Source organism: Ascaphus truei, chromosome 1 (genome assembly GCF_040206685.1).
Source record: "Ascaphus truei isolate aAscTru1 chromosome 1, aAscTru1.hap1, whole genome shotgun sequence".
NCBI classification, from domain to species: domain Eukaryota; kingdom Metazoa; phylum Chordata; class Amphibia; order Anura; family Ascaphidae; genus Ascaphus; species Ascaphus truei.
This window is the reverse complement of record NC_134483.1, coordinates 45,484,435-45,510,720: the sequence shown is the minus strand read 5'-3', so window position 1 is coordinate 45,510,720 and position 26,286 is coordinate 45,484,435. Positions and strand designations below refer to the sequence as shown.

General features: G+C 41.6%; 1 protein-coding gene across 1 annotated transcript; it reads right to left on the bottom strand.

Moving 5' to 3' along the window:
* Nucleotides 1-5,518: 5,518 nt before the first annotated feature.
* On the bottom strand, nucleotides 5,519-11,786 carry GRP (gastrin releasing peptide). Its single transcript, XM_075575709.1, has 3 exons — nucleotides 11,272-11,786; nucleotides 9,008-9,246; nucleotides 5,519-5,865 (listed from the first exon to the last, which is right to left on the bottom strand). The coding sequence occupies exons 1-3, from the start codon at nucleotides 11,438-11,440 to the stop codon at nucleotides 5,812-5,814; spliced, it is 462 nt and encodes a 153-aa protein (XP_075431824.1). The 5' UTR covers nucleotides 11,441-11,786; the 3' UTR covers nucleotides 5,519-5,811.
* Between the last annotated feature and the right edge of the window lie 14,500 nt (nucleotides 11,787-26,286).

The window sequence follows — 26,286 nt, the reverse complement described above, 5'->3', positions numbered from 1 at the left end:
ACACACACACTGTCCCCCCCTCCCCCACACACACACTGCCCCCCTCCCCCACACACACACTGTCCCCCCTCCCCCACACACACACTGTCCCCCCCACACACACACTGTCCCCCCCCACACACACACTGTCCCCCCACACACACACTGTCCCCCCTCCCCCACACACACTGTCCCCCCCTCCCCCACACACACACTGTCCCCCCCCACACACACACACACTGTCCCCCCCACACACAAACTGTCCCCCCTCCCCCACACACACACTGTCCCTCCCCCACACACACTGTCCCCCCCTCCCCCACACACACACACACACTGTCCCCCCCTTCCCCACACACACACTGTCCCCTCCTCCCCCACACACACACTGTCCCCCTCTCCCCCACACACACACTGTCCCCCTCACACACACACTGTACCCCCCTCCCCCACACACACACTGTCCCTCCCCCCACACACACTGTCCCCCCCTCCCCCACACACACACTGTCCCCCCTCCCCCACACACACACTGTCCCTCCCCCCCCACACACACGGTGTCCCACACACACTGTCCCCCCCTATCCCCACGCAGACACAAAGCCCCCTCACCTCTGCCAGGACTCACAGCACCGCTCCTCTCTCCCGCGCTCCTCCGATTGTCGTGCGCCTGGCCCTTCTCTGTTCTCCCTCCTCCCGCCCGGGGAGCGCTGCGCACGCGCCCCCTCTCTGCACCTGTGAGCGCAAGCCGCCGGGAAACGTGCAGCAGGGAAGGTGCGGGGCCTGTCCGGGTGATGGGGGAGAGTGACGGCCACCGTGAGGGGGGAAGGTGCGGGGCCTGTCCGGGTGATGGGGGAGAGTGACGGCCACCAGGAGGGGGGAAGGTGCGGGGCCTGTCCGGCTGATGGGGGAGAGTGACAGCCACCGGGAGGGGGGAAGGTGAGCTGCGGTCCGGGTGACGGCCACCGGGAGGGGGGAAGGTGAGCTGCAAGGGGGCCTGAAGCAGTGGTGTGAGTGTGTGAGGCCAATGAGAGGTGTGCGGGGGCGGGCCAAGGGGGCCTGAAGCAGTGGTGTGAGTGTGTGAGGCCAATGAGAGGTGTGCGGGGGCAGGCCAAGGGGGCCTGAAGCAGTGGTGTGAGTGTGTGAGGCCAATGAGAGGTGTGCGGGGGCGGGCGGGCCAAGGGACCAATGAGATTGCCGCTAGGGACAGGGAACACACCAGGGAAACATACATACATACAATGCTTTCAGAAATATATAGTAAGATCCGATGTAAACTCCCTAGGAGCCGGGCAGGGAATGTTACATACATGGCTGTGCTCAGTCTCACATACCTTGTCAGGGTGCTGGATCCATGCAGGCAGGGTGTAGATATTTAGATGGAACAATGATCGGCGCCAGGAACTTTTGTAATACAAGCAAGAGCTTTATTAACAGACGTTGATAATGTTCTTCACATAAAAACATGTTTCTCTTGGACACAAACTGGTGACATTACAGTGCTTCTTCCCTAGATAGCTCGAACTCTTCTTACTCTAGGGAGGTACTCATACTTGTTCTTTGTGTTGGCTATATTGGCCATCTCCTGTATAGCGTCCATTATACGTCATTTCAGCTAGGTCCCTTCTGGGTTTAGCCTTGCTCTCTTTCTCATTTGGATCAGTATCTTGGTGCTGCATACAGTGTACCTCTTCTAGGCACAGTAGGTCTGAGTTAGCTGCGGACCTCCCGGAATGACTATGCCCCAGGACTACTACATGGAGAGCCTCCTTGAGACATATGCTTCCTCTTGGTGAATCTAGAGAACTTTCTTAATCCATTATTATGGACACTAACTGGATAGGGCATTTTCCCCAACTACAAAACAACAAACAGGGACAGGACAATATTAATATACTTATCTATACACTGAAACCTATTTACCTGACTTCACTGTGAGGCCCTCAGTAGTTGATGTGTGCAGAGGTTTAATCCAGGAGACTGCTTTTCGAAAATAAGGCGGTGTGAATACAGTAATTGTTGGTGTCCAGACGTTTGGTTGCACCACCTCCAGCCTCCAACGAAGCTTTGAGCTGTTTCTATCTGCTCGAGTGGGACGTGGAGTATACAGGCAATCGGAGGACAGCTCAATACGGGTCCTGCATCAGCCGCAACCCGGAAGAAAGACCTGAGCACTGCCGGGCAAGTCAGCCCCAGCGCGCGGGACTGAACTGCTAAGACCAGCAAAACCCCCTGTGCCTACACAACCTCCTGGATTCACCACTCATGCACTGACCGCTACTGGAATTTATTATGATGTGTACGTTTTTATGTTTTACTATACTTATTGCTTAATACATCCTCTTAACCCTTGGTGCGCTTCTGTGTCTCTTTCATTTTCGAAAATAAATGTAAGCTTTATTTCGCCCAAATCTTTAACAACAAAATTCTAAGGCTGCGTCCAGGGTTGCAGCAGCCGTGCGGAGGCGCGCTGAGGCTGAGGGAAAGCGGGTGCTTTCCCTGGTCTTGGTTTACGCGCGGTCCGGGGGCGGGCCAGTGACATCACGGAGCTGGTTCGCCCTCATTGGGCGAACTGCTCACGTGACCGGCCCTGCGCTCCCTTGAGCGCTTGAAACTAAAATTTGGATAAGACCTACGCTTCCGCACGCTTGCGGAAGCGTGCGTGTGCCCCTGCTAAAGCCGCTCTCATTGCGGCTGCAGGGGCTCACTGGTAAGCGAGAGTGCACCTCAGCACGGGTCAGCGCCTAAGCGCTGACCATGCCCGAGGCCCAAGGGAAATTGCCAGAAGGTCACATGTACATGGTGAGGTCTTCTGCAACATGTATTCTGCCCAGTAACTGAGGGTTATACCCCACCAAGGTTATAAAAGGGACATACATGAGCTTTTCCCTTTAGATCTCTTTGACTCCAGGAGGGATCTCACATGTATATAGTTAAGTATTATCCCTGTTTATTGTTTTCCTAGTTAGGGAAGTGACCTATAAGATAGGTAACCCTTAAAGCAAGGAACTGGACAGACAGGCTTTCATAAGGAGAGGTGAAAGAATTGGGGTGCTCCAACCTGCAGCAACTCCATCCAATAATATGAATAATATTATTATTATTAACCCTGGAGATACCAGTGGGAGTGGGTAGGTACTTAAAGACTTGTAAGTGTCAGTAACAGCAGTCAAACTTAGCTATGATAGTCTGAACCAATAAACCCCACTCACGTCATCTCCAGGGTTCCTCTGCCGGCGTGCAAGCCAAGAAGGATCCAGAATCCAGAGACATCCAATAGCAAAAAACGAATGGCGCACAGCCAGGGAGCCAGGTGTGGAATAAAAAACTTTTCTTTTATTGCAGCATGGTTAGAGACAAAGTCACCCCTTAGGGGACACAGACAGGGACCTCCTACGCGTTTCGGACCAACGGGTCCTTTATCAAGGAGTATACTTGTCTGTGTCCCCTAAGGGGTGACTTTGTCTCTAACCATGCTGCAATAAAAGAAAAGTTTTTTATTCCACACCTGGCTCCCTGGCTGTGCGCCATTCGTTTTTTGCTATTTCATAAGGAGAGGCCTGTATTCAGCGTAAGAATATCCCTACAGTTAAGATGCTGGACGTATCCTACACCACAGTAGCAGGTAGTTTCCATTTGCAGGATCAGGAAGAGACCTGCATGGATTGCAAGTGATTTCCAGTTAATGGACTGGATCTGCAACTTAGCAGGGCAAAAGGCTCTTTAATGAGATGAGCCACTACCAGTCTTATGGTGAGCGGGAAGGAAAGGCTTTGCACAGTAACTGCTGAAAACCTGTATCTTCAAGATTGTGTACGCTGAAGAAGTTATCTACTATTTTAATAAATAATAAAAAGTTATTGGCGCCCTCTTTTATTCATCACCACTCCTTTTATACAAGCTGGCACGGATCTACTACATCAACCCTGAGATGAACAGGTAAACCACTTAGCACCAACACCCCTTTTGAGCAGATACAAACCCTGTCAAAGCCATAAAGACTGTTCCAACAACTCCCCTTTTCACTGTACACCCTATCCCTGATGCTGGGCTGGGTAGGGGTGTTACATAGGATATATTTTAATTCTCATGTGTATGTTTAAAATGTACTTTGCAAGCTAATACGGATAAATCAGCAAGTGTCCTACTCGGGAAAAGTGCTTTCCGATGTGTTCTGACATGGTAACTGATGACCAAGAGGCCAGGTCATGCAGCATATTACAGTGTCTTCCATCCTTACAACTGCAAACTTTTCAGGGTCGGGATTATTGTTTCCCAGATGACAGTCTGATGCTCTAATCTCTGAACTGCATGTGTAAAGCTCCCCTGTCGAAGGGTGGGTTGGCCTCCCCGAAACGTTGTTGCTGCACACGTTTTTGTACAGATAAATGAATAAAAGTGCAGTACGTCACTGCTGAAGTGGTGAATTTCCTGCATGCGGCTGTTCTTTTTTTGATTTGGTGATGTTTGCGAGGTGGTCGATGGACAGGATGACAACGACAGACTAGCACGGGGCACCTATGGGGACACCACAGATTGACATTTGCAAGACGTCCTGTGAGTGTGCTAGAGGTAGCTCGTCACAAAAGCTCTGTGTACTTCAAATTGTTTATATGCCTTTACTATAGTTTTACAAGAAGGATAGAAGATGGGGCACACGGATTTCAAAAAAAGAAATAATTTATTAAAGTATATGTATGCTTTAATAAATTATTTCTTTTTTGAAATCCGTGTGCCCCATCTTCTATCCTTCTTGTATGCCGTGGATTGGACGCAGGCGATCGTACATCGATGGGAGCACCGGTAACTGTATCAATCTCTTTATTATATTATGGTGTGCAGCATTTACTCCTTGTCATATAACTTTACTATAGTTTTACCCATATATGGTTGGCTTCCTATATAAATGATAACAACTGCAAGGTACAAAACGAGATTTGGCATTAAAATGCTCTGATGATATTGGTAAACTTAAAACTCGTCCATTCTACAACAAGGAGACATGGAAGACTAGATGGGAATATTCTGCATCATTGTACTGTGATATGTGTGTTAAACTTCCCAGGGCTTCTTCAATATGGAAGTTTGCATTAATATTTTATATTCATATTGGGGCCGTCGGTAAGGCAGACAATTGCTAGTTTTGCACACCAAAATTTACCCAAAGCAAGTAAGGTAAATAACACACTATAAGTGCACAATAAAAATTGCTTAACAATACGAAAATCTGAAATTGTTTATAGGACTGTAATTAGCTACATGATGCATATAAAGTAGGAAATCAAATGGTTTTAATATACATCTAAGTGCACTAGTAGTGCAAACTACTAAATAATTAAACCTGACTATTTTTTTCCATTGTAAGCAATACTGTACGTTTTATATTTTCTTATCTTTGACATTTTACATTATTTTTTTTATTAGAGAGGCAGACAAAGTTATGGGGTTTTTTTTGAGGGAAAAGGTGTAAGGTTGTTCAAATAATCAACAGGAAAAAAAACATTCCTTAAAAATTTTGTTTGAATTTTTATTGTGAATGTCAAAATATTCAGTGTCTACAAACTAAAAGATGAAATTATCAGAGGTGCTAAAATATAATTATGTAATTGGAAGACCCTTCCTTGACAATTATTTACACAAAAGTAGTTCAAACAAGAAACTTCTGCTTTGAAGCAATGGATTTAGTAAAATTGGAACAAGAAATCTCATATAATTTACACCAAAAGCAATATTGTTAACATAAATAAAATCTTGGTTATCTGGTACAATCAAATGCTTGTGAAACAGAGCCTCTTGAACATATTATTTATGTATTTCCTGATTGTTTTCAGTTCAGCTTGGTGTGTTCTCTTTCATATTCATCATTTGGAACAGATAATCCAATATCTGAAAAAGAAATCACAATTGATCAGTTTATCAACATGCGCAGCAAGCAACCCAGTACAACCGTATAAACTCAAGCAATGACTTCTCCTAATGGGACACAATATACTTTGCAGATAAGCGGTCACCAACTAAACCGAAAAGAATTTACGGGGAGAATAATTAAAGTGTGATCACAGCAATCACACTATGTTAACAGTCATTCAAATCAATGGCAGTCAAGGCATGAACGCAGCATGATTACGATTTCCACACATTGAGATGAATCCTTCATTTAATCCCATCTTTACTATAACTGTGAATAGGAAAGTTTATGTACACCGGCTGCTGGGTGGGCTACCAACACTATTAGTATTATTCTTTTAGCAGTATTATTAGCTGAACAATTGAGACAGAGAAGGTGATCTGAATTGAGTGTTGAGGCTGGGCAGCCATTCTCCCGCACATTAAATTGAGGCTTTTGGCTCGTTAACATACAGTAGCACTCACAACACATAATTACTTCACAATCATATTTGAGGGTCATTTATGTTTTTCAAAATCTCTACGAACCCGAGCACACCACAATACATCTGTAAAGGGACTGGAAAACCATTCACATTTGTAATTGCCTTGTGTTGCATGTGCAGTGGGGCAGAAAGGATATATGCACTGGGAGATTAAGCAGCGAAGATATAAGTGGCATATTAAATGGCAGAAATAAAGATGGAGTCATAGAATGACAAAGGGAAAGAAGACAAATTCCCTGCGTCAATAACCCAATGAATATATTCCACTAAGGAGCTTCTTTATTATTGAAATGCTATGTTTGCCACCCTATTCCCCAATCTTTGGACATCTTGCTTTTTGAACTGATGATGAATTGGATGTTCCAAGAAAAAACAATTATTGGCTTTTGTTTTTTTGGAGGAAAATAAAGGGAACAGGTTTAAAAAGTTTGGGAACCACTGAATGTTTATGATGTAAAACAGAATGTGCAAACCCAATGAGATGAAGATATGAAGAAAGGTACAAACGCTGTTGAAGTAAAAACAGAAAAGCTTTTTAGTATCTGTAACCAGCGGTGATGGCAAAATAAGAGTATTAAAGAGGTTTCCTCTATCAATAACTGAGTTGTAACAGCCCACAAGGAGGATCATACATCGATCTTGGCCCCTTGCAGATGCACTTGCCAGAACACCTTCCTACTGTCTCTGTACGTTCATCCTACTTACCAATTAGATTGTAAGCTCTGCGGGGCAGGGACTCCTTTTCCTAAATGTAACTTTTATGGCTGAAGCGCTTCTTCCCATTATGTGTTATTTGTATTATTTGTTATTTATATTGTTGTAACGTGTATTACTGCTGTAAAGCGCTATGTACATTAATGGCGCTATATAAATAAAGATATACATAGATACATACATGTGTCTTTTGTGCAAATCTGCTGCAATTCTGGGGCGAGGGAAGTGCAGCAGATGTATCAAAAAACAATCTCAATATGAACATTCCATAATTTTGCTTACAAATACGGTTCCTTTTCTTACCTCCGGTTTTAACCAACAAAAACTTGTCGACAGAAGGGTACATATTTACTAAGTGGTGCTATTAAGGGTTGCAATCAGACGAGTAACATAATACACAGATTCAAATAAGGTTTTCAAATGCTGTGTGCTTGAATCACTTTTTATATCTTTTATTTGTGTCAAAACAATCCCAAGTGGCGTAATCTTTTTTTTAACTAACAATTTGCGTTACAAAGCATTGTTTTTAGTATTGAGGCAAGTGTCCCAGTGTTAGGGGGGGGGGGCTTTAGAGACTGGGGTTTAAAGAAACTACACTAAAGAAGAAAGTGGTTCCCTATCAAAGGGCTTAAGGAAGAAGTCCTGGAAGGGTCTGCCAGGAGTTTCAGGGAGGCAGTTTCCCTGATCTGTACTGAGCAGGGCAACTATAATAGAGATCCGCTGCTACAAGTCTCAAAGTGTGAGAAATTGGATTCTAAAGTCTCAAACTACTAAAAACCTGTCCTGTTGCTGCTACCAGCAATAAACAGTTGCAATAAACAGTTAAAAGTTCCTGTCACCCTTTTCTTTTATCCTACTTCTTGTCAAGAGCCTGCACGAACCTACCCATCACCCTGAGAAGAACAAGGTAACTGCACAGCACCCATAAACCTTGAAGCAGAACTCCTATTTAAAGAGACACTACTACAAGTTGGGACTGTTCATATTGTATATTTTTACATGTGCACCCTATCCTTCATGTAGGGTGGGGTGGGGATCGGGGTGTTACAAGTGTATACTAGCTCCGAGTGTCTAGCTAAGCTTTTATACACTGTCAGTTCATGCATCTGCCTCTTGTGTAACAAACAATATCAATATGCAGATAATCCCTATCCATATAGTGTTGTTTAATTTTGACTGTAGTGCCCCTGCTGGTGAGACTGGGATATTTCATCCTCAAAGTAGCAGCATTTCATTAGTTGCTTTCAGGGTGTGAAGGGAAATATAAACCGACAGTGGGAGTCCTTAGGTGCTGACAAGAGGTATTTAAAGTTATTATTGGCTTTCTGGTGTCTAAAGACAAAATGCTTGCAATGGTTGGAGTTTCAAATATATATTTCATGGACATAAGGACATCATTTGCTTCTAATTTTCTCTGCAATGTGGTTTTTATAGAGTAGTTGGAAGTCAAGCAGCTGTTACCTGGCAACACCAAATTGTCTATTATCATCATTTTTTTTAACCTTTTGAAGCTTGAATCTATCATTTTGTAAAAGTGCTAACCAAATATATCCCTCTGCAAGTAATGTGGTTTGCACTGTTGCACTGAGAACATGTCCCAGTTATGCACTATTAAATACACGTGAAGTAACGTGTGTGTGTGTGTGTATAATTCTTACTCTATAAAGCCAAAGCAAACATATCTCCCAATCTAATATATTCTCAAATTAATACTGTATGCATTATTGATGTACTGTAGATAGAGTTGCAACATAATTGTGTTTTTAAAATAGTGTAACTCTTACAGTGTATTTATGTTGTTTTATGCACAACGAATACAGAATCATCTTCAATAAATTAAAAAAAAAAAAGCACTTTACATCACTGTAATCATATAATCGGGGATAATTAAGATTTGACAGTATATTAAGAATGGTTCCCACCTCTTTAAAGTTGTTGTCCTCGGTGTCCCAAAGCTTCTTGTTAAACAGTGTCGCGTCTCTCATTGCTTGGGTATTCCTGTTGTCATTTATTTCTAACATCCTCAGCAAATTGAGAAGCGTCTCTTTCCACTGCTGGTATTCTTGCTTGTCGCCTTCAGAATAGACAGCAGCCAGCGTCCTGTCTCCTCCATCATAAGCATAAGGATATTCTTCTATACTCTTCTTCCCCATTAGGTGTCCTTGGGGGGAAAACAACCAATAGAAAAACACGAGCAAAGAAAGAAAAACAATACAGGTTTACTATCTAGGTCATAAACAGTGGTCAGGGTATATGAGATTTTATGCAACATTACATCCACATTACATTTCTGTGGTAGGAAAATACAGTACTTCTGACATAACCGGAGTGGATTATCTGTGCACTTACAAACACCAAAGTATTAACTGATAAAGTATGGGAGGGGAGGGGGATATATATTATGTATTATAGTCACAAAGTCGATATGTAAACTCAGACCTTTGTACTTTTTAAAACTAATTATACTTTCATTGTAATTGTACCAATAAAAATACATTCTCAGCAAAGAAAGTATATCTCACTTTTTGTCCCTAATTTCACGAATGGCATATTCGATTTAGAATGAAAGATTTGTGTATTTTGTGTGTGTGTGTGTGTGTGTGTTTTATCTTTTTTGGAAGTTTGTGCTAATTTCGTGGCAAAATCTGTGTTTAAATATGCGTCTAATTACAATGCAAATATGAAATCAGTAATAAGGAATCCAAAAGCTCCTGTCACAAAAAAATTGATTTTCATGGACCTTTTATTATCTCAGTGAAACAAAAAACAACAAGATAGCACGATCAGATTAAATGTACTGTAATTGACACAAATATTTTCTCAAACTTTAAATGAGTCCAACGGTCTCCCTTCAATAAACAAGGTAAGTTAATGTGTTCATTTGACAAATTCGATTTACAATTATTAATGACTTGCACAGATCAACACGAAAGCTATTCATAACTGAGCTATGAATAATCATATAGCTCTCTATGTACACCATTAAAGAAGAGACTTTTGTATTCTAGAAAGGCAGCGTTTGTCAACATTTACTTAATAAATATATATAAAATAAAATATATCTATATGTACCTTTTATATCTGAAAAAAAGTTTCCTCTAGGGCCAAAAAAAGAGATGAATACTTTACAATACAAAATGTGTTAATTAGTGTGTAAAAATATGTATGCATTTCCTAGATTCGTTGTGAAATAGATGACATGATAGTATACAGAGCTTCCCCGGGACACTGGAAGAGGAAACTTCTGAGCTTTAAAAAGCGCTGTACACTATAATTGAATCTATTCGTTGTAGATTGTTACAGGTATCACAATCTACAACCAATTTAAATTTCTCCGGAACCGAGAAGACTACTAGAACCAATGTAATTCCTAACATGTAATACACCTGAACACACATACCACAAAACTACTTATAGCATGTTACAAATAAATGCGATCTGAACTACACATGAAAGGGTATGGATGTTGGTCGTTGTTTGCTGATCACTTTATTTTTGCACTGTTTTGCAGTTGTCCAGAACTGAAAAGATGATATCATCCCCCCGTCTGCATTGGTTGGCATTTAAATACACGATTGCAATGTTGCTATAGGTTAAGCGTCAACCTATTCAATAATGGTAGCAATAAATGTATGATTGTTTAGCAAAGTAGAACGCATATCATTTGCAAATGTTGACAACATAAACTGGACAAACAAAACTTTATAATACCAATCATTCATATTTATATCAATTTAAAAAAAGGTTATCATATCTGCTCCAGAGGATTAAATATTCGTATTTATTTAGTATTCTATTAATTATCTGAATTGGTGTATCGCATTAGACATGTTTAGCATGATTGGCTTTGATGCCAATCAAATATCAAACTGTACAAAATACCTAGTACTATCACACTATATGAGATTATGATCAAAATGATGATACAAGATGAAACTATAAAACTACATGCAGATTCCAAATGTGTAACTTTCTAAAAGACAAATTATTTACAAAATGCAGATGAAAAGTAGAAACCTGAAATATGTATATATTTAAACTATAAAGTAAGCGAGGGGGGAAACTTGGGTGGAGGGTTGGAGATGATACAAGAGCATAATCCAATTACATTAAATAATAAAGACAATAAGACGTGACCTTAAACATGGGTAATGTCGCTTAAAAAGACACGGCAAGTTTCACTTACCCACAGCCCAGTGACTGCCCCGTGGGTAAATTTTGGAGAGGGGGGCTCCGTCGTTGTGTTGCTGGGGGGCAGGGGCTGCTTGGGACAAGTGTACCTTGAAGAGAACCAAGCTGCAGAGGACCAGAGTGAAGAATGTGCGGTACTTCCAGAAGAGCAACACAGCCCCCATTGTCTATGTTGTGCAGGCGCTGTCTGTGGTGCTGAAACCTCGAGCTGAGCCGGAGATGAGTCCTGAGATCTACTGTATTCTATGCTGTAGATACAACAGAACCGAAAAAGAGAAGCAACGCACTCCGGGCAAACTGGTGCTCAGGTGCTTGGTATCTCTCTTCCAATCTTTATCTGTGCTGCCTTTATAAGGGGATGAGGAGGACGCGCTGGTGGCTGAATTTATGAGCCTGACACCTCCCCCACCAATGCCTTTACTGACCTCAGCCTGCAAGCTGACCTGATATCTTCAGCACTGAGTCACATCTGCCAAAACCCACGGCGTCACTCAAATGCTCGTACTATTTGTTTCCAATAACAAACATTGCTCTCCTGCTGCCTCCTCTCTTTAAAAAAATGGTTAGTGTGCTCGCTATCGTCAACTTGTATATTAAATCAGGCACCTTTCACCAAATATTCATCAGCTTCTATTGCCTGTGTTTGTTAGTCCCTGACCAGACTCCCCTATACTGATAGTTGTGTTTGCCAGTTATTATAATATTTAATATGAAGCTAGAAAATAAACTACAAGGGGAAACCATAGATATACTAAATTTGGTAAATAAAGTAGCACATGTAAGTCACTGAAACAAATGTTCCTTAATACACTGCAAACGTAATACATTCTTTATTTTATTTTGTCTGGAAAAAAAATCAAATTACAATAAACTAAACTGCATACATAATGTGTCTCTTCATAAAGTTATTTTGATAAAGTTATTTTAATAAAGTGAATATGCATATAAGTTGGATGGACATATTGATATGTCTAAAATATATGCTACCATTTCTGGGCTAAATCCATTAATTTAATTTACTACACAAATGTATGTATATTAGGACTATGTGCATATATATGGCTGATATATGTGAATATTTCTTATTCTTGGTACGATGCAGTTCATTAGTTGAATCATTTAAATTGGAAAGAGGCATGAGAAGAAGCTGACTTTGAAAGATCTTTCAATTGTGTTGAATCTTGTCCTGCTTTTGGTACAATTTGGGATTGGACTTGGATAGCAATTTACGTGGCTAGCAAGGACTCACCTCAAGTCAAGTTATGTCCTTGCTAGCCCATATTGGGGCTTGGTATTTTGACTCTTCCAAAGAAACAAGAAAACAAGAAACAAGAAATGTACTGTACTTGAGAGGTTTGGAAGAAAGTCCTTGTAGACCCAGATATTTTTAGACATCTTCTTCTGCCCTGGTGGTGAACCATTCTAGCTGCACTCAAGTTTCCTGTGCTCTTTTTGAACTAGTTCATTTATAGATTGTACAGAATGAGACTAGATTGTTGTTTAATACTTTAGGCAACACTTTCATATGATCCTATCTCTATCAACATCATATATTGTCCCATATCTCCAGAAGGACATAAAAAAAGAGGTTGTGCACAGGGCCATCTTAACAACATTAGGGGCCCCCGGGCAAAGCAGTGCATGGGGCCCTGCCTACACTCGCTCCCAGCCTCCCACGCGCTCACTAGCAGCAGCAGGCACCGGAAGTGCTGCACTGTTAGGCTGCGAGCAGTTGTGACGCGTGCCGGGCGAGGGGAGAGCGAGCAGAGCCAGGGTGCTGGGTGGGGGGAGAGCAAGCGGAGTCGTGGTGCCGGGCGGGGGAGAGCGAGTAGGGTTGCCAGGTGGCTTGTCCAAAAATACTGGACACAATGGTGAAAGGTGCGACGCACTCGAGAATCGTTGGTGGGGAAGAATGTTATTTATAAATGACCTGACTGTTATGTCATTTGTTCTAAATTTCACTCCAAGTATTCACCAATTTGCACCAATTTATATTCTATTTCGTAAAAAATCTGGGGAGGAGTATTGGGAGGGAGCACCCTTCCGAGGATTGTTTTAGGAAATAAAATATGAAATAGTGCAAATTGGTGCATGCTTGGAGTGAAATTTAGAACAAATTTAGAACAGTCATTTATAAATAACTAACCTGCAGTCATACTGTACATGGCGAGCAATACTGATCTTACTGCTCCTTCCACAAATTCCAAGATTGTTGCGCCCCCTCCTCATCCCCCCTCTCTCTCTCCCCCTTGTCTTCTCACCCTCCCACCCCCCTTTGTCCTCTAAACCCCCATGTCCTCTCACCCCCTCCCTTCATCCTCTCTCATCCCCCCATCCCCCTCCCTTCATCCTCTGTTACCCCCCCCCATCCCTTCATCCTCTCACCCCCCCCTCCCTGTCATTATCAGTACAGTAGCTTTCAAATTTAGACTTCAAAATCCAGCTTTAAATTGCATATTAAATCATGCAATTGAATAAGTAACCTGCTCTGCCTTCTTGGGGATGATCTGTAAGTAAGAGTGCTGCAGAGATTGCAATGCTGCTGTGATGAGAGCTGAGTTATGGAGCCTTTCTTAGAATTTATAATGGTGCTTATTTTTAATAGATCTTGAAAATGGGAAGACTGTTAGTATAGTAAAAGAAAAGGGTGAGTGAGCAATTAAACAAAGTTGCCAGTACTGTATGTACTGTCTGTACTGTCTGTCACCACACACACACACACACACACACACACACACACACACACTGAGACATTCACTCACTCACACACTCACTCAAACACACACACACTGAGGCACACACATATACAGGCAGGACACAGGACACAGACAGAAAGACAGACACACTGAGGCACACACACACACACACACACACATTGAGACACATACATACACTCACACACAGATACACACACACATATACAGACACACAAACACAGCCTCACCTCTCTGCTGCATGCTTTTCCTCCACTCTTTGGCCCCACCCCCTAGGCTCCTGCCACCTCCCGATTGGCTAAATTACACAGCAGCAACCAATCAGAAGCTGCCCAGCCCCCTAGCAGCAGCAGCCATGCTCTATTGTATCCCATGTCCGGTATTATCTCTCATATTTTACCGGACAGGGTAACCTTAAGAGCGAGCCGGTGTGCCGGGCGGGGGGAGAGCATTGGTGAGCACGCATGGGCCAGGCGTGTGGGGCCCCCCTATGCTGAGGGGCCCCCGGGCAACTGCCCAGCGTGCTCATACGTTAAGACAGCCCTGGCTGTGCAAAAAAGAGCTGCTAACATGGTGCACGTATACATCATAAAACCTTTTAGGAATGACTAAAGGACTCCAACATGTACAGATTTGAGGAGAGAAGCAAGAGGAAGGATATGATAGAAACTTATCAAGGGTATCAAGGGTTAAAATATATCAAGGGTTTTAACAAGGTACCCTCTGGAGCCAAAGTTTGTAACTATGTGGTCCATCTTGCAACTTGAACTTTGGCTCTCGGGGGTCTCAATGTTGATATAGGCATAGAGTCTTTCTTAGGCTAGCAGCCTCCTGCCTGCAGTTCAACTTGCCGCTTTGCCGGATCGCAGCGGTGCCGTCACATCTACACGCAAATGTATTAACTATATCTTAACGGTGGCTAGGTGTGTGATCTCTGCCGCATGGAAAAATCATTTTGCCTCCACAAGAAATACTATTCTTCAGAGAATAAATGATGCGATGTTGATGGAAATACTTCTAGCTTTCCTAAGACATAATATTAAAAGGTCTCACAGGATATGGAATCCATGGATCCATGGATCCATGGATCCATACACCTGCTCTCATCCTCCAAATTTGAGAGATCGTTGTGAAGAGACCAAATGAGACCTATCTTAAACGGCAGACGAGGGGACCGGACGACTTGTGGGACTCCCCATCCTTCCAAAGATTTTGTTCCTAATAAATGTCTACACCTTTGTCTTGTATAGTTATACAACAGCTATACTGCTGTTTACTGTGTTTGTGAATATTGGTAGATTAGTTCTTGCCGTTCTAATTCTTCCCCTTCCATCTTCCTCTACAAAACTCAATAAAAAATGTGTGACAAAAAAAAAGAAAGACATTACTCTATTTATTCAATGATATAAGATGATGGTGGACAAGGGGGGGGGGGGGTTACTATATTTCTACAAGTATTTTCCCAGATTATTTTGGTATACAAGTCTTACCATTCTTACTGTGTACCAATATATCTGATTGACTCACTGTGGTGGTAGATAAATCAAAACAGAATATTATATTTGTTTTTAAGGCACATGTCCATTCACTGAGGATATATATTTATAGGTTAAATAAAATAGGTAGGCTCATGATTGTGATGAGCAAACATTTGCAATATACATGACTCTTCTCTACCCCTTTTTCCAAGCTTTATAGCATGTTCCATTGCGATTGCATTCAATCTATCTCAGTCTCCTTAAATGAGTGGTGCAGGGTTGTGATGACTTAAATAGCGTTGATTTGCGTTAAACAAAACGTATGCAAATGGTGTCATTTTGTTTTTGCATCACTTCTTGGCACTTGATAAATGTTTCTCTGCACAGTAGAGAGGAAATAACCTTGCTTTCCAATAACAGAACAAATGCCTGAAAAATCATTAACCAGCTCATGACATAGATCAGTCACACATGCAAGGTTTTCAATGCTATCTCTATCTTCTAAAATTCTATCAGGAGAGACAGAAGTCTCATGAATGCGTACAATGCCACAGCATACATAAATTACACATCAACACATGCTGTCCCCTATCTGTCCACAGTCCAGAAGCAAGCTAGCTAACTATTTCCTATGCATTTATTATTATTAAAAGAATCACTTCCAGATCAAAGATGGTACATAATAATATTTTCACATTTTTGGCATTGTAGATAAAGGGTAATCCACATATCTGTTAGTAGCGGGAACAGCGCATAAAAAAAAATCTCTTTTAATATATATGACACTTTTATGAAAGCTTTAAAGGGGTTTTGCATTCCATTCAGACTAGTAAGATTTTCAAAATACATAACAAAATCATTGACTTTTCCATAAAGTCTAAGTTCTTTCAAAACTAAAGCTGTCTCACATTTTAATCTGGTCTGTAACTGTTACATACACCTATAGTATATATTATCTTCAACTGTGCGTGCAATGTCTTGTATATAATGTACAACCCTGCTCACATAATGTAACGATGTATTTGTAACCATGTATCTGTCATCATAACTCTATTCCCAGGGCATACTTGAAACCGAGAGGTAACTCTCAATGTATTACTTCCTGGTAAAACATTTAAAAAATGTTTATAAAATGTATTTATAAAAAATAATGCTTTCAAGAAGAGTTTACTATAGAGATCACAGACAGACCTCTTATTGCTACTTCTTTGACATATTACATACAATTATTTTGTTACGCAAAAGATTAAGACATGAAAAGTCAGAGTTAAAATAATACATGATTGCCTTAAATAAATAGCGGTTATATATTCAATTTACAGACATTTCATAGACATTTAGAGATATGATTATGGGCATATGTAGCATTTACAGACAAGATTAAAATTGTGTTTGGAGAAGCAGGATAGACCTGCAATATGTTAGGAGAAGCAGGATAGGCCTGCAATGTGTTAGGAGAGTCCCTGCCCCATGGAGCTTACAATCTATAGGCAGGATAAGTGGAAACATTGGGTACAGGGAATGAGAGGGATGGTGATTTTCAGATTACTATTATTATCATTTATTTATAACATGCCAACATATTCTGTAGAGCTGCACAATAGGGTTGAAGGATGAAAACAAAAAATAACAAACATAAACTTACATTGTTACATTATATAAGGATGTTGACCTTCTGAGGCCCTAAGCTATGTCAAGCTTAAGAGGCGCCAACATTTGAAATAGATATATTATTCTGACTGCAAGGACCATTGAAAATATAAACATGAGACTGAAATGAATGAGCGCATTATACTAGCATTGTTAAATACAGCTCAACCCCCTTATAACGCTGTGTTTGGGGTCCAAAGAATCACATCGTGTTATAAGCGGATTGCGTTAAAAATAATGTACAATTGTATGCATTGTACAATAAAAGTATTTAAGACACCAATAACCGTGTTGTAAAGTATTCATAAATATGTGTTATAAGTGGATTCGCGTTGTAACGGTCTTGAGCTGTACAAAGAGGATGGTGTAAAGTTAGAATAATCAGTGTTTGAACATCACATTCATTTTAATATTAAACCATTTTCTTCGTGATTTTGAGAGAGAAAAGTAATTGATGTCTTCAAATGATAACTGCGGAGTTTGTCAATTTGGATGCACATGATGCTTAGGGTTATATTGTAACAATAATGTCCATATTTATAGAGAATCTTCTTTTTGCCATATCTTAATTATTTATGTTCTGATTTTAAATGCATGAATTGTATTTTATTTCTGAAGCCTTTCATATTGTGAGGCCCTTGAGCTTAGTTATCTTATGCGTAATTCTGGCACTGTCTGACATACTGGAGTCTCAGCTCAGAAGTGCGTAAATGGAAGGAGGACTCCGAGAAGGCCCTGAGGGTTATATGACTCTTGAAAGAAAAAAGAGAAACCCGACAGTGGAGGTTTCATATATGGCAAATCAAGCCAGTTAAGGAGAAGCAACCACTCCGACGAGGAAAGTTGGAAGTACAGTTAGCACTGGAAGAAGCAGAGGATATTCTTCATCAGGAAAATAGCAAATTCCTGTGTCTGCAATTGGAACGCTCTCAGATCAGAGCAGACTCTGAAAGAAAGAAGAGAAGCGTGCTAACCCTCCAGAAATATGGCCAAGTTCTCATCCAATGAAGATTGGATAGAAATGGGTACCTGCGAAAATGCTTTGCGACACTCGTCATACAGGTTGCTTATCGAGGAATGGAAAACTCACCAGCTTTAAAGCCAAAATCAAGCAGCATGCCTTCTCCAGTCAATGTGGAGAATGCAACTACAAAGAAAGAAATATGAACATTTCAATCAATTGGTAAATGTGGTCCCGTCAAATGTTAGGATGTGTCTGCAGCAAAGAGGCTACAGGAAAAGGAAGGAAGCCGCTTGTACTATTCAGGTAAGATGTAGGTCCTACATCACAACCAAGCAAGCTGTGCATTGCTATAAGCGCATCCTCAATACCGCCTCAGTGCTACAACCGGCAGGCGATAAAACCCAGGGTAAAAGAACCAAATACGGACTGCGACGGACAATACAAATTCAGCCCTGTTACCGTACCCACCGGGTCCAAACCAGTTTACTGAGAACGGTCTTAACAGTCCACAAATAACAAAACACTGGGGACTGTTTACACAGACTTTGGGTACTTACTGCATCCAGCCACTAATAGTTATCTCGTGCCCATACAGAGCCATCACCGTATGCAGTGTCAGATTCCCATTAGGCGGCAAAAAATTCTGCCCCCATTTGCCGCACACTCGGCCTATCGGACCTAATGGGAAGGGCCTTACTTACCTGTGCCGGCCGCCTCCGTTCTGCCACCTTGCTTTTTCTTCCAAATCGAGGGTCAAATGACGCCACAGACGTTACAAACAATGTCACACTGTGTCTTGTTTGATGTCATGACATCGCGTTACCATGGTAACGCGACATCACGTTGGTGACGTCCGCATCCATTTGATGCTGGACTCTGAAAGGGAAGCAGGGTGGCAGACACAGGCAAGTGCCTAAGGGCGGCAGATTTGAAAATCCGCCACTGACTGTATGGATATACCATAGAAAGGGGAGTATTATACTAATAGGAGTGCATCCTGTAAAACTGATTAGTACCAAGGCTATGTACAGGTGTGCCGACGAGTATTCTAAAACTTGTCTTAAACTTGCCTTGGAAAATCTGGGGCTATAATCAACAAGACCCAGGTACATGCTGGAACATTTCAGTGACATTTCTGCAGAGACTAATGGCCCATCGGATTAACACAGCAGGGGTCCCTGGCAGTCCCATTCAGTTTGAATGGGACTGCCAGTGACCCCCGCTGTTAATCCGATGGGCCATTAGTCTGTCTGCAGAAATGTCACTGAAATGTTGCAGCATGTACCCAGCATGTACCTTGGTCTTGTTGGTGATTGCCCCAGATTTGTTTTAGAATACTCGTCGGCACTACAGTACGCACTCTTCACAATTTTAATGCAGAATCTTTGTTGATTACTCCTTTTACTAGCCTCTGCTATCTATAAAGAGTTTTTTTGTGCTCCAAGCTTGACCTCCAGTCACTACCTTGGAGTTATTTGGATAAATTGTTTAAGTGGAGGTCTTAGACCAGGGGTCTGCAACCTCTCAAGGAAGAACAGCCATTTTATTAAAAATGCATGAAAATTAAACCCTCACAAACACATACATATACTGTACACACCAGCAGGTATGTACTGTATAAGCATTAACATGCGACAAAATATGTGGGGGAATAAAATGCATCTCACAATAATAAGTACCTCCATTTGTTTTTTTCATTGTTTTTCTGTGCTAAACAGTGTCATTTACAAATACACAATACATACATACACTACCCCCCAAAACATCTACATGACCCCCCCCCCGAAAATACACACACACACTCTGTACCCCCCCAAATACACACAGAAATACACCCCCCCAAATACACGCACACGTATATATACTGTGACGTCGGCTTGCTCCGGAAGTTGTGACACGCACTTCCGGCGTGCACCAGCATGAGAGCCCTGTGTGGGACAGTACAGGAGAGAGGCAGGCAAAAAACTGGAGAGATGTCGGGCCTGGCGCCAACAGACGCCCGACCAGCGCCGGTCGGGCCCCCCCCCCCCAGCCACCACCAGGATAGTGAGGGAGAGAGGCAGCAGCTGGGGGTCGGCAACCTGCAGAGAGCCGCAAGTAGGAGTGGAAAAAGCTGCATGCTGCTCAGGAGCCGCAGGTTGCCTACCCATGCCTTAGGCCAATACATCAATAGGTACCACCTATAGTGCCTGGTCTATTTACAAGGGTCAGAGTACATCTCTGCAGGACCCCACTATACATAAAAATGGATGTAATCAACCTTCTGCTAGATGTTTGTATTTTCATATATATTTGTATTTGTGTATGTTGCGTCGTTGGATTGGCCATAGACTGTCAAATACTAATATGTAATTATTTATATATATTACTTGTTAAAATGTCTTAATCACTGGGACCAGTATCATCCCATCAACATTGAGTGCATTCAAGGAGAATCTGTTCTTTTAATTTGTTATTATATTGCCTGTCCCTATTGCACCTTATTACATATTTGTTTAAGGCTGATGCAGGCGCACCTATCCCCATACCCTCTCCCTCCTATTATTATACTGGAATTTAAGTATCCTGAACCAAACACAAATTACCTCTCTACTGATAAGTGGGTCGTGCTTGTTGCGGATAAGCCCGTGATGAATGAGAAAGCTGTAGACCGGGGTTCCCTGGTACAGAAGGTGCTTCAAAACAGTGCTACTATAACAGAGATACCCCGCCAGACATCACTTGGGATTTTCCCACACATCGAAGAATCAGTCAGCATAGAAAAAGTAATACGTCAAGACGATAAGTCTACTGACTGCCAAACAGAGATGCCACGGGGGTCAATCAGAGTGGATAAAAACTCTGCCCAGATTGAACCACCTGCAATCATTGATACTGAACCAGACGCAGGTGGTCACCCTAGTCTCAGGAAGAAAAGATCACACAGAGCAGGAGAGAACTCGTTGCCAAGCGATTAAAAGAAGACTTGGTAAAGTGGAAAAAAGAGCTTGAGCCAGGAGTCCTCTACAGTGGTGAGGACCCTAAGCACATCATGGAAAGACTGTGCTTGGAAAAAATTCTCCTGAGCGACTAAAGCATGCTGAATACAAGCACATATGGAATGAGACACAGGTTCGCTGCACCCATCACAAGGACTGTGTAACGGGGGTCCTCTTCAATCACGCTGGTGCATATCAGGAGTGCCAGATGGTGGCCCAAAGATGAACCCCAAAATTACTGAGGGGAGTTAAGGACACCTGGAGAAAGGGCTCCAGTTTCAGCGTGACTGAGTCTTGTTGCCCTCCAGCCATTCTCGCCTCAAGAGAGAGTGAGGGATGGGCTTCAGCCATGGCTAGCCCGAGCTACCTACAAATGGGGGAGATATGTGACAGGGCCGTTTACTGGTTTAAAAAGGCAGCACACCAAAAGCCTGTAGCTAATGAGTCCAGCAAGAAGCTGGTTAATGGCAGCTAAAGTCAATTAACCATTCTCCACCTGGCTCATCAAGCAGGTTTAAAGGTGTGCTGCACAAACTGCACAGTGTTGTCTTTAGCACAGAAGGACTGTGCTGCCAGCAAGATTCCAAGGAACCAGACCCTCTGTTCCTGGACACAGCAGTCACTGGAACCAGCCAGAGGGTGCACCCCACGGACACCAACCCAGACCAAGAGACTGATATAAAGAGTTCCTGCTTACAGGTATCTCTATGGCCTTTGGGGTCAGGGGCTGGTAAGAGGCCTGTCCTCCCAGCCCTGCAGATAGGGACTGGAAAGTGTTAATCAGCCCGTACAAAGAGGTAGGTTGTCATGTTTCTTTTGTATGCTGACTTAAAGCTGTAGTGTTTGAAGATATGGGCTAAATAAAAGCCAATGTTTATTTCCCCAAATCTATGTCTCCCTGGTTATAGCTCAGCACTCTTCTCCTACAGTCACTGTCTTGCATTATTAACTGTCAACATTGTGATGGAGGTGTACTGAAGGGCCAAGCAACAAGTAACGCAAAAATAGAATAGTTGTTTTGTGTGCAGACAATCTTTTCTGCCTTACTACATAATTCTACCTGCACCCAACATGCTAACCTGCTAATTTACCTGTTGGTATGGACCAGTCTTTGAGAAAGCACTCTACCTTACAACCTTCTACTAATAGAATTATCTCTATTCCGCTATTCACCAGGTTGCCTCAAATTTTCAAAATTCAACAATATATCACTTTCCAAAAAAAGCGTTTTAGTTGCCTTTTCACCACAATCATTCCCTCGTAAGTGTCTGCTGTCTGCTTATAAAGCAGTTACACTCATAAGCTTATGATTGTTCTACTAGGTGTACGTGAAATTCTATCCGATGGATATTGTGGGATAGGTTATGATATTCTGCACCAACTGCTATTAAATCCTATGTAATCTCTGACATGTTTTGCATTTTAACGGGAGGCGTTGTGTTATTTGGGGGAACAACGTCGCGTACTACTTCTGTATGTATATATGACTATATTAATTATATTTTATTTTCCATGATATAAATATTTTAGAGCAAATTTCACAGTTATGTTATATGAATTATTGCAACTAATGATGCTATTATAATATACATGACTTCAAGTGGAATCAGATTTATTCCCCCAAAGGAAAAAGAATACACCAAAACAAAATGTTTTTACATTTGCAATTTATTTATTACATTAAAAAAAGTGTGTGTGTGTGCCGAGCAAGTGCATTGTAAGTGAAACTTCTTTGCGTTTTGGCACAGAAATTCTATTTAGATTTTTATGATTTTGATTGAACGAAAGACTTTTGAGAATGTATATTTTTTTTCCAGCAGAAATTCCCATAGTATTAGTTGGATAATAGTCCAGAAAAGGATATCTGGGGCTCACAAAATGTTTAAACACCATATATTAATCAAAATGATTCTTTGTAAATCTTCTTAAGTCAATAAATTGATAAGTATTCCTTTAATATGTTTCCATCTACGTGGATAAAGCCATAAGTAGAGAAACAGGGAGCTGGTTTTACTGGAGATAGCACCTACTTAGAATGTTTTATATACATATAATAACCAAGCAATAATGCAAAGGTGCAAACATTTCTCCTAAACCTCTTCACATGCATGAGCCATCTTTACTCACTTCTTCCGTGGGAACTTAGGGCTCTATGCAGTAAGCGTCGAAAAGGTTTTTTTCGCCATTTTCTCGCCAAAATAGCCTTTCCGATTCAGTAAGCGCCGAAAAGTGGCCAAAATCGGAAATTTTGTTTCCTGAAAAAAACTTTTTGGCATGCGGGTGCCGATAAGCCACTTTTCGGCACTTTTTGAAATCGGCTGAATTCTAGTAGCCCCGATCAGCTTTTCGCTGGTGATCGGCACTCTAGAATTTAGATTTTTACGCCAATCCAGCCCGCCAACTAAAGTTGGCAAGTTGGTGGTGGAGAAGCATCGGCAAGGTTGACACTTACAAAAAAATCAGGCCTTTTTCCTGCCTGGGATTGATGCCGGGGGTCTCCGGAGCTGATACCCATTAATACAGCACCGGAGCCCCCCGGCATGCATCCGAGGCAGGAAAAATGCATTTAAAGCCCACTTCATTACCTTAGCGGCTAACCGCTAAGGCAATGAAGGAGTTAACCAGCCGTGCCAGGTTTATTGTGGGTAGCGGGGGTGGGTGAAGGGGGTATTTGGCCCTTGGTGGCTGTTTAGGGCTTGCGGGGGGGTTGCGGGTGGACTTAACCCCTTCATGACCTTAGCGGTTCATACCGCTATGGTCATGAAGGGGTTAGGGCCTCCCGCTACCCACCCGCAAGCCCTAAACAACCACCGTTGGGGCTAATACCCACTTCGGCCACCCCCGCTACCCACAATAAAAAAAACACACACAACAGCCCCACACTAAATAAATATATAAATAAATATATATATATATATACATAACACACAAAAAGACTGAGACAATCCCTGAAATAGCTCTCTAAATATACCACAAAATAACTAATCTAATATAATGAAAAAAGACTTGGATTCTAAGTCAAAATAGAAAAAGGAAAGGATTTTAATAGCGAGCAATAAGACACACTAACATTAAAAACATAAACACACTGTAGGCAGCAAAACAAAAATACAAAAGCTGTGACTAGAAAAATAATACATATAATATCGCTGAAAGTAAAACCTAGAGCTTAAATGTATAAAAAATTTAATAATATACCTCTCAAAAATATGAGGTGATACAAATGAGCTAAAGGATTACAACACCCCTAAGGATCCTAGCTACAAATAATATAACTAAATCCAAAAGAAAAAATAATTAAGTATATACAATGAATAAATTTATATACACAATAGTGAACATAAGAAAAAATAATATATCTTAAACCAAGGGGGAGACATAGGGGAAAATAAGATGAAAAATACTCAAGCCCTGTGCAGCAATAACCAAAAATAATAATAATATCAAAAAACATGAGTGCAAAACATTCCTGTGGATTCTTACCCTTGGAGCCAATACCGCCTTCCCCCACCCACAGTACCCACAATAAAAACAATACACAGCCCCACAATAAACATCATTATATTTATTAAATACATAACCCACCCCCTGTGCCCCCCCATAAATGCATGATTTATTATTTTACATACAGGGTTAATACCCCAGGCCCACAGGTGTCCCGATGGGCCTGACGGGGCATCTCACAGACCTACAGTAGCCCAGCACCTGGTTTCAAACCGGGTATGGAGGGCTGCGGGTGGTCCCCGCCAGGCACCATGGTCCACCAGGTGGTCTCTGTGGGTCACCGTGGGCCCCGGGTCATACCCACAGGTGTCTGAGGGGCCTCGGGTGCTTCACACGGGGGTCTGGGGGCCCTCGGGTGGTCCCTACAGCCGTTTACCCGTGAGAAGTCCGAAGAGACCTCAGGTGGTCTCCATAGGTCTCCCGCAGACCTGAGGAAACAACCCTGTATGTAAAAATAAATAAACATGTCCTATACATTAAATACATCAATCCCACCCCCCCCCCCCAACACATACAGTACAATAATGTGCAAAATAACTATTATCCAGATAGGGATAATAGATTATTTGCCCATTATTAAAAACATTAAGTAGCATAATAAAAGAAATCAAGTTCTACTGACCTGATCAATATGAAGCCCCCTCGACAGCAAAATCCGTGTCCTCCGTTTGACACTGTCCCCTGGCTTCAAACACATTTAACACCCTACCTTATCTACAGGAAATATCTGTTGTTTTTTTCCCCCTCTCTCTACACTGTTTTAGCCATTGAATCCTTTGTATATCAGTATTGCTTGACCTGAAGAAGAGAGGATAACTCTCGAAAGCTTGTCCTATGACATAAATTTTTAGTCCAATAAAAAAGGTATCACCTAATACTGAAGAACTCATTTATTCTGCACTATGTATGTATATGTGTATATATAGGGAGCCATGTTAAAATGGTTTTTGAAGCAAAAAGTGGCACTGTGTGCTCATTTGCATGTCATTCCCCAGAATCCCTTGCTGCAGTGGAAGTGCTGTGTGCTGGGTGATAATGGTGATAATGGTGAAAGGCGGGGTTGCAGACCCGCCTAAGACATGCAGATGAGCATACAGTTGTATTTATATTTGCATATTTGCTTTGCTGTGGAGGGTTTTTGTCACTTTTTTTACTCACCATAACTTAACTCAGTATATATATATATATATATATATATATATATATATATATATATATATATAATCAAAAAATAAATAGATGATACCGTTCTGTGGCTAACTAAATGCTTTTATTTGTGCGAGCTTTCGAGATACACTGATCTTTTCTTCCGGCGATGTTACAATGAATGAAGCAAGGGTATATATATATAGCTATATAGCAACTGTAAATATTTGCATGTCTTAGACAGGTCTGCAACCCTGTCTTTCACCATTATCGCCCAGCACACAGCACTTCCACTGCAGCAAGGAATTCTGGGAAATTACATGCAAATGAGCACACAGTGCCAACTTTTATCTCAAGCTCACATTACATGAACAACCCTTAGCCAATTACAGTTGCTATATGCTTTACTGTGGAGGGTTTTTGTCACTTTTTTTACCCACCATAACCTTAATAAGTATATATATATATATATATATATATATATATATATATATATATATATATATATATATATATATATGTAACGGGTGTTCCCTATGAATACCGCCGCTACTACTTGCTGTACAACCTGTGTGG

Coding starts and splice junctions, on each gene's coding strand:
- GRP (XM_075575709.1), bottom strand. CDS start 11,440: ATGGGGGCTGTGTTGCTCTTCTGGAAGTACCGCACATTCTTCACTCTG. Junction 9,247..11,271: donor GGGCAGTCACTGGGCTGTGG/GTAAGTGAAACT, acceptor TTTCCCCCCAAG/GACACCTAATGGGGAAGAAG. Junction 5,866..9,007: donor AGGACAACAACTTTAAAGAG/GTGGGAACCATT, acceptor TTTCTTTTTCAG/ATATTGGATTATCTGTTCCA.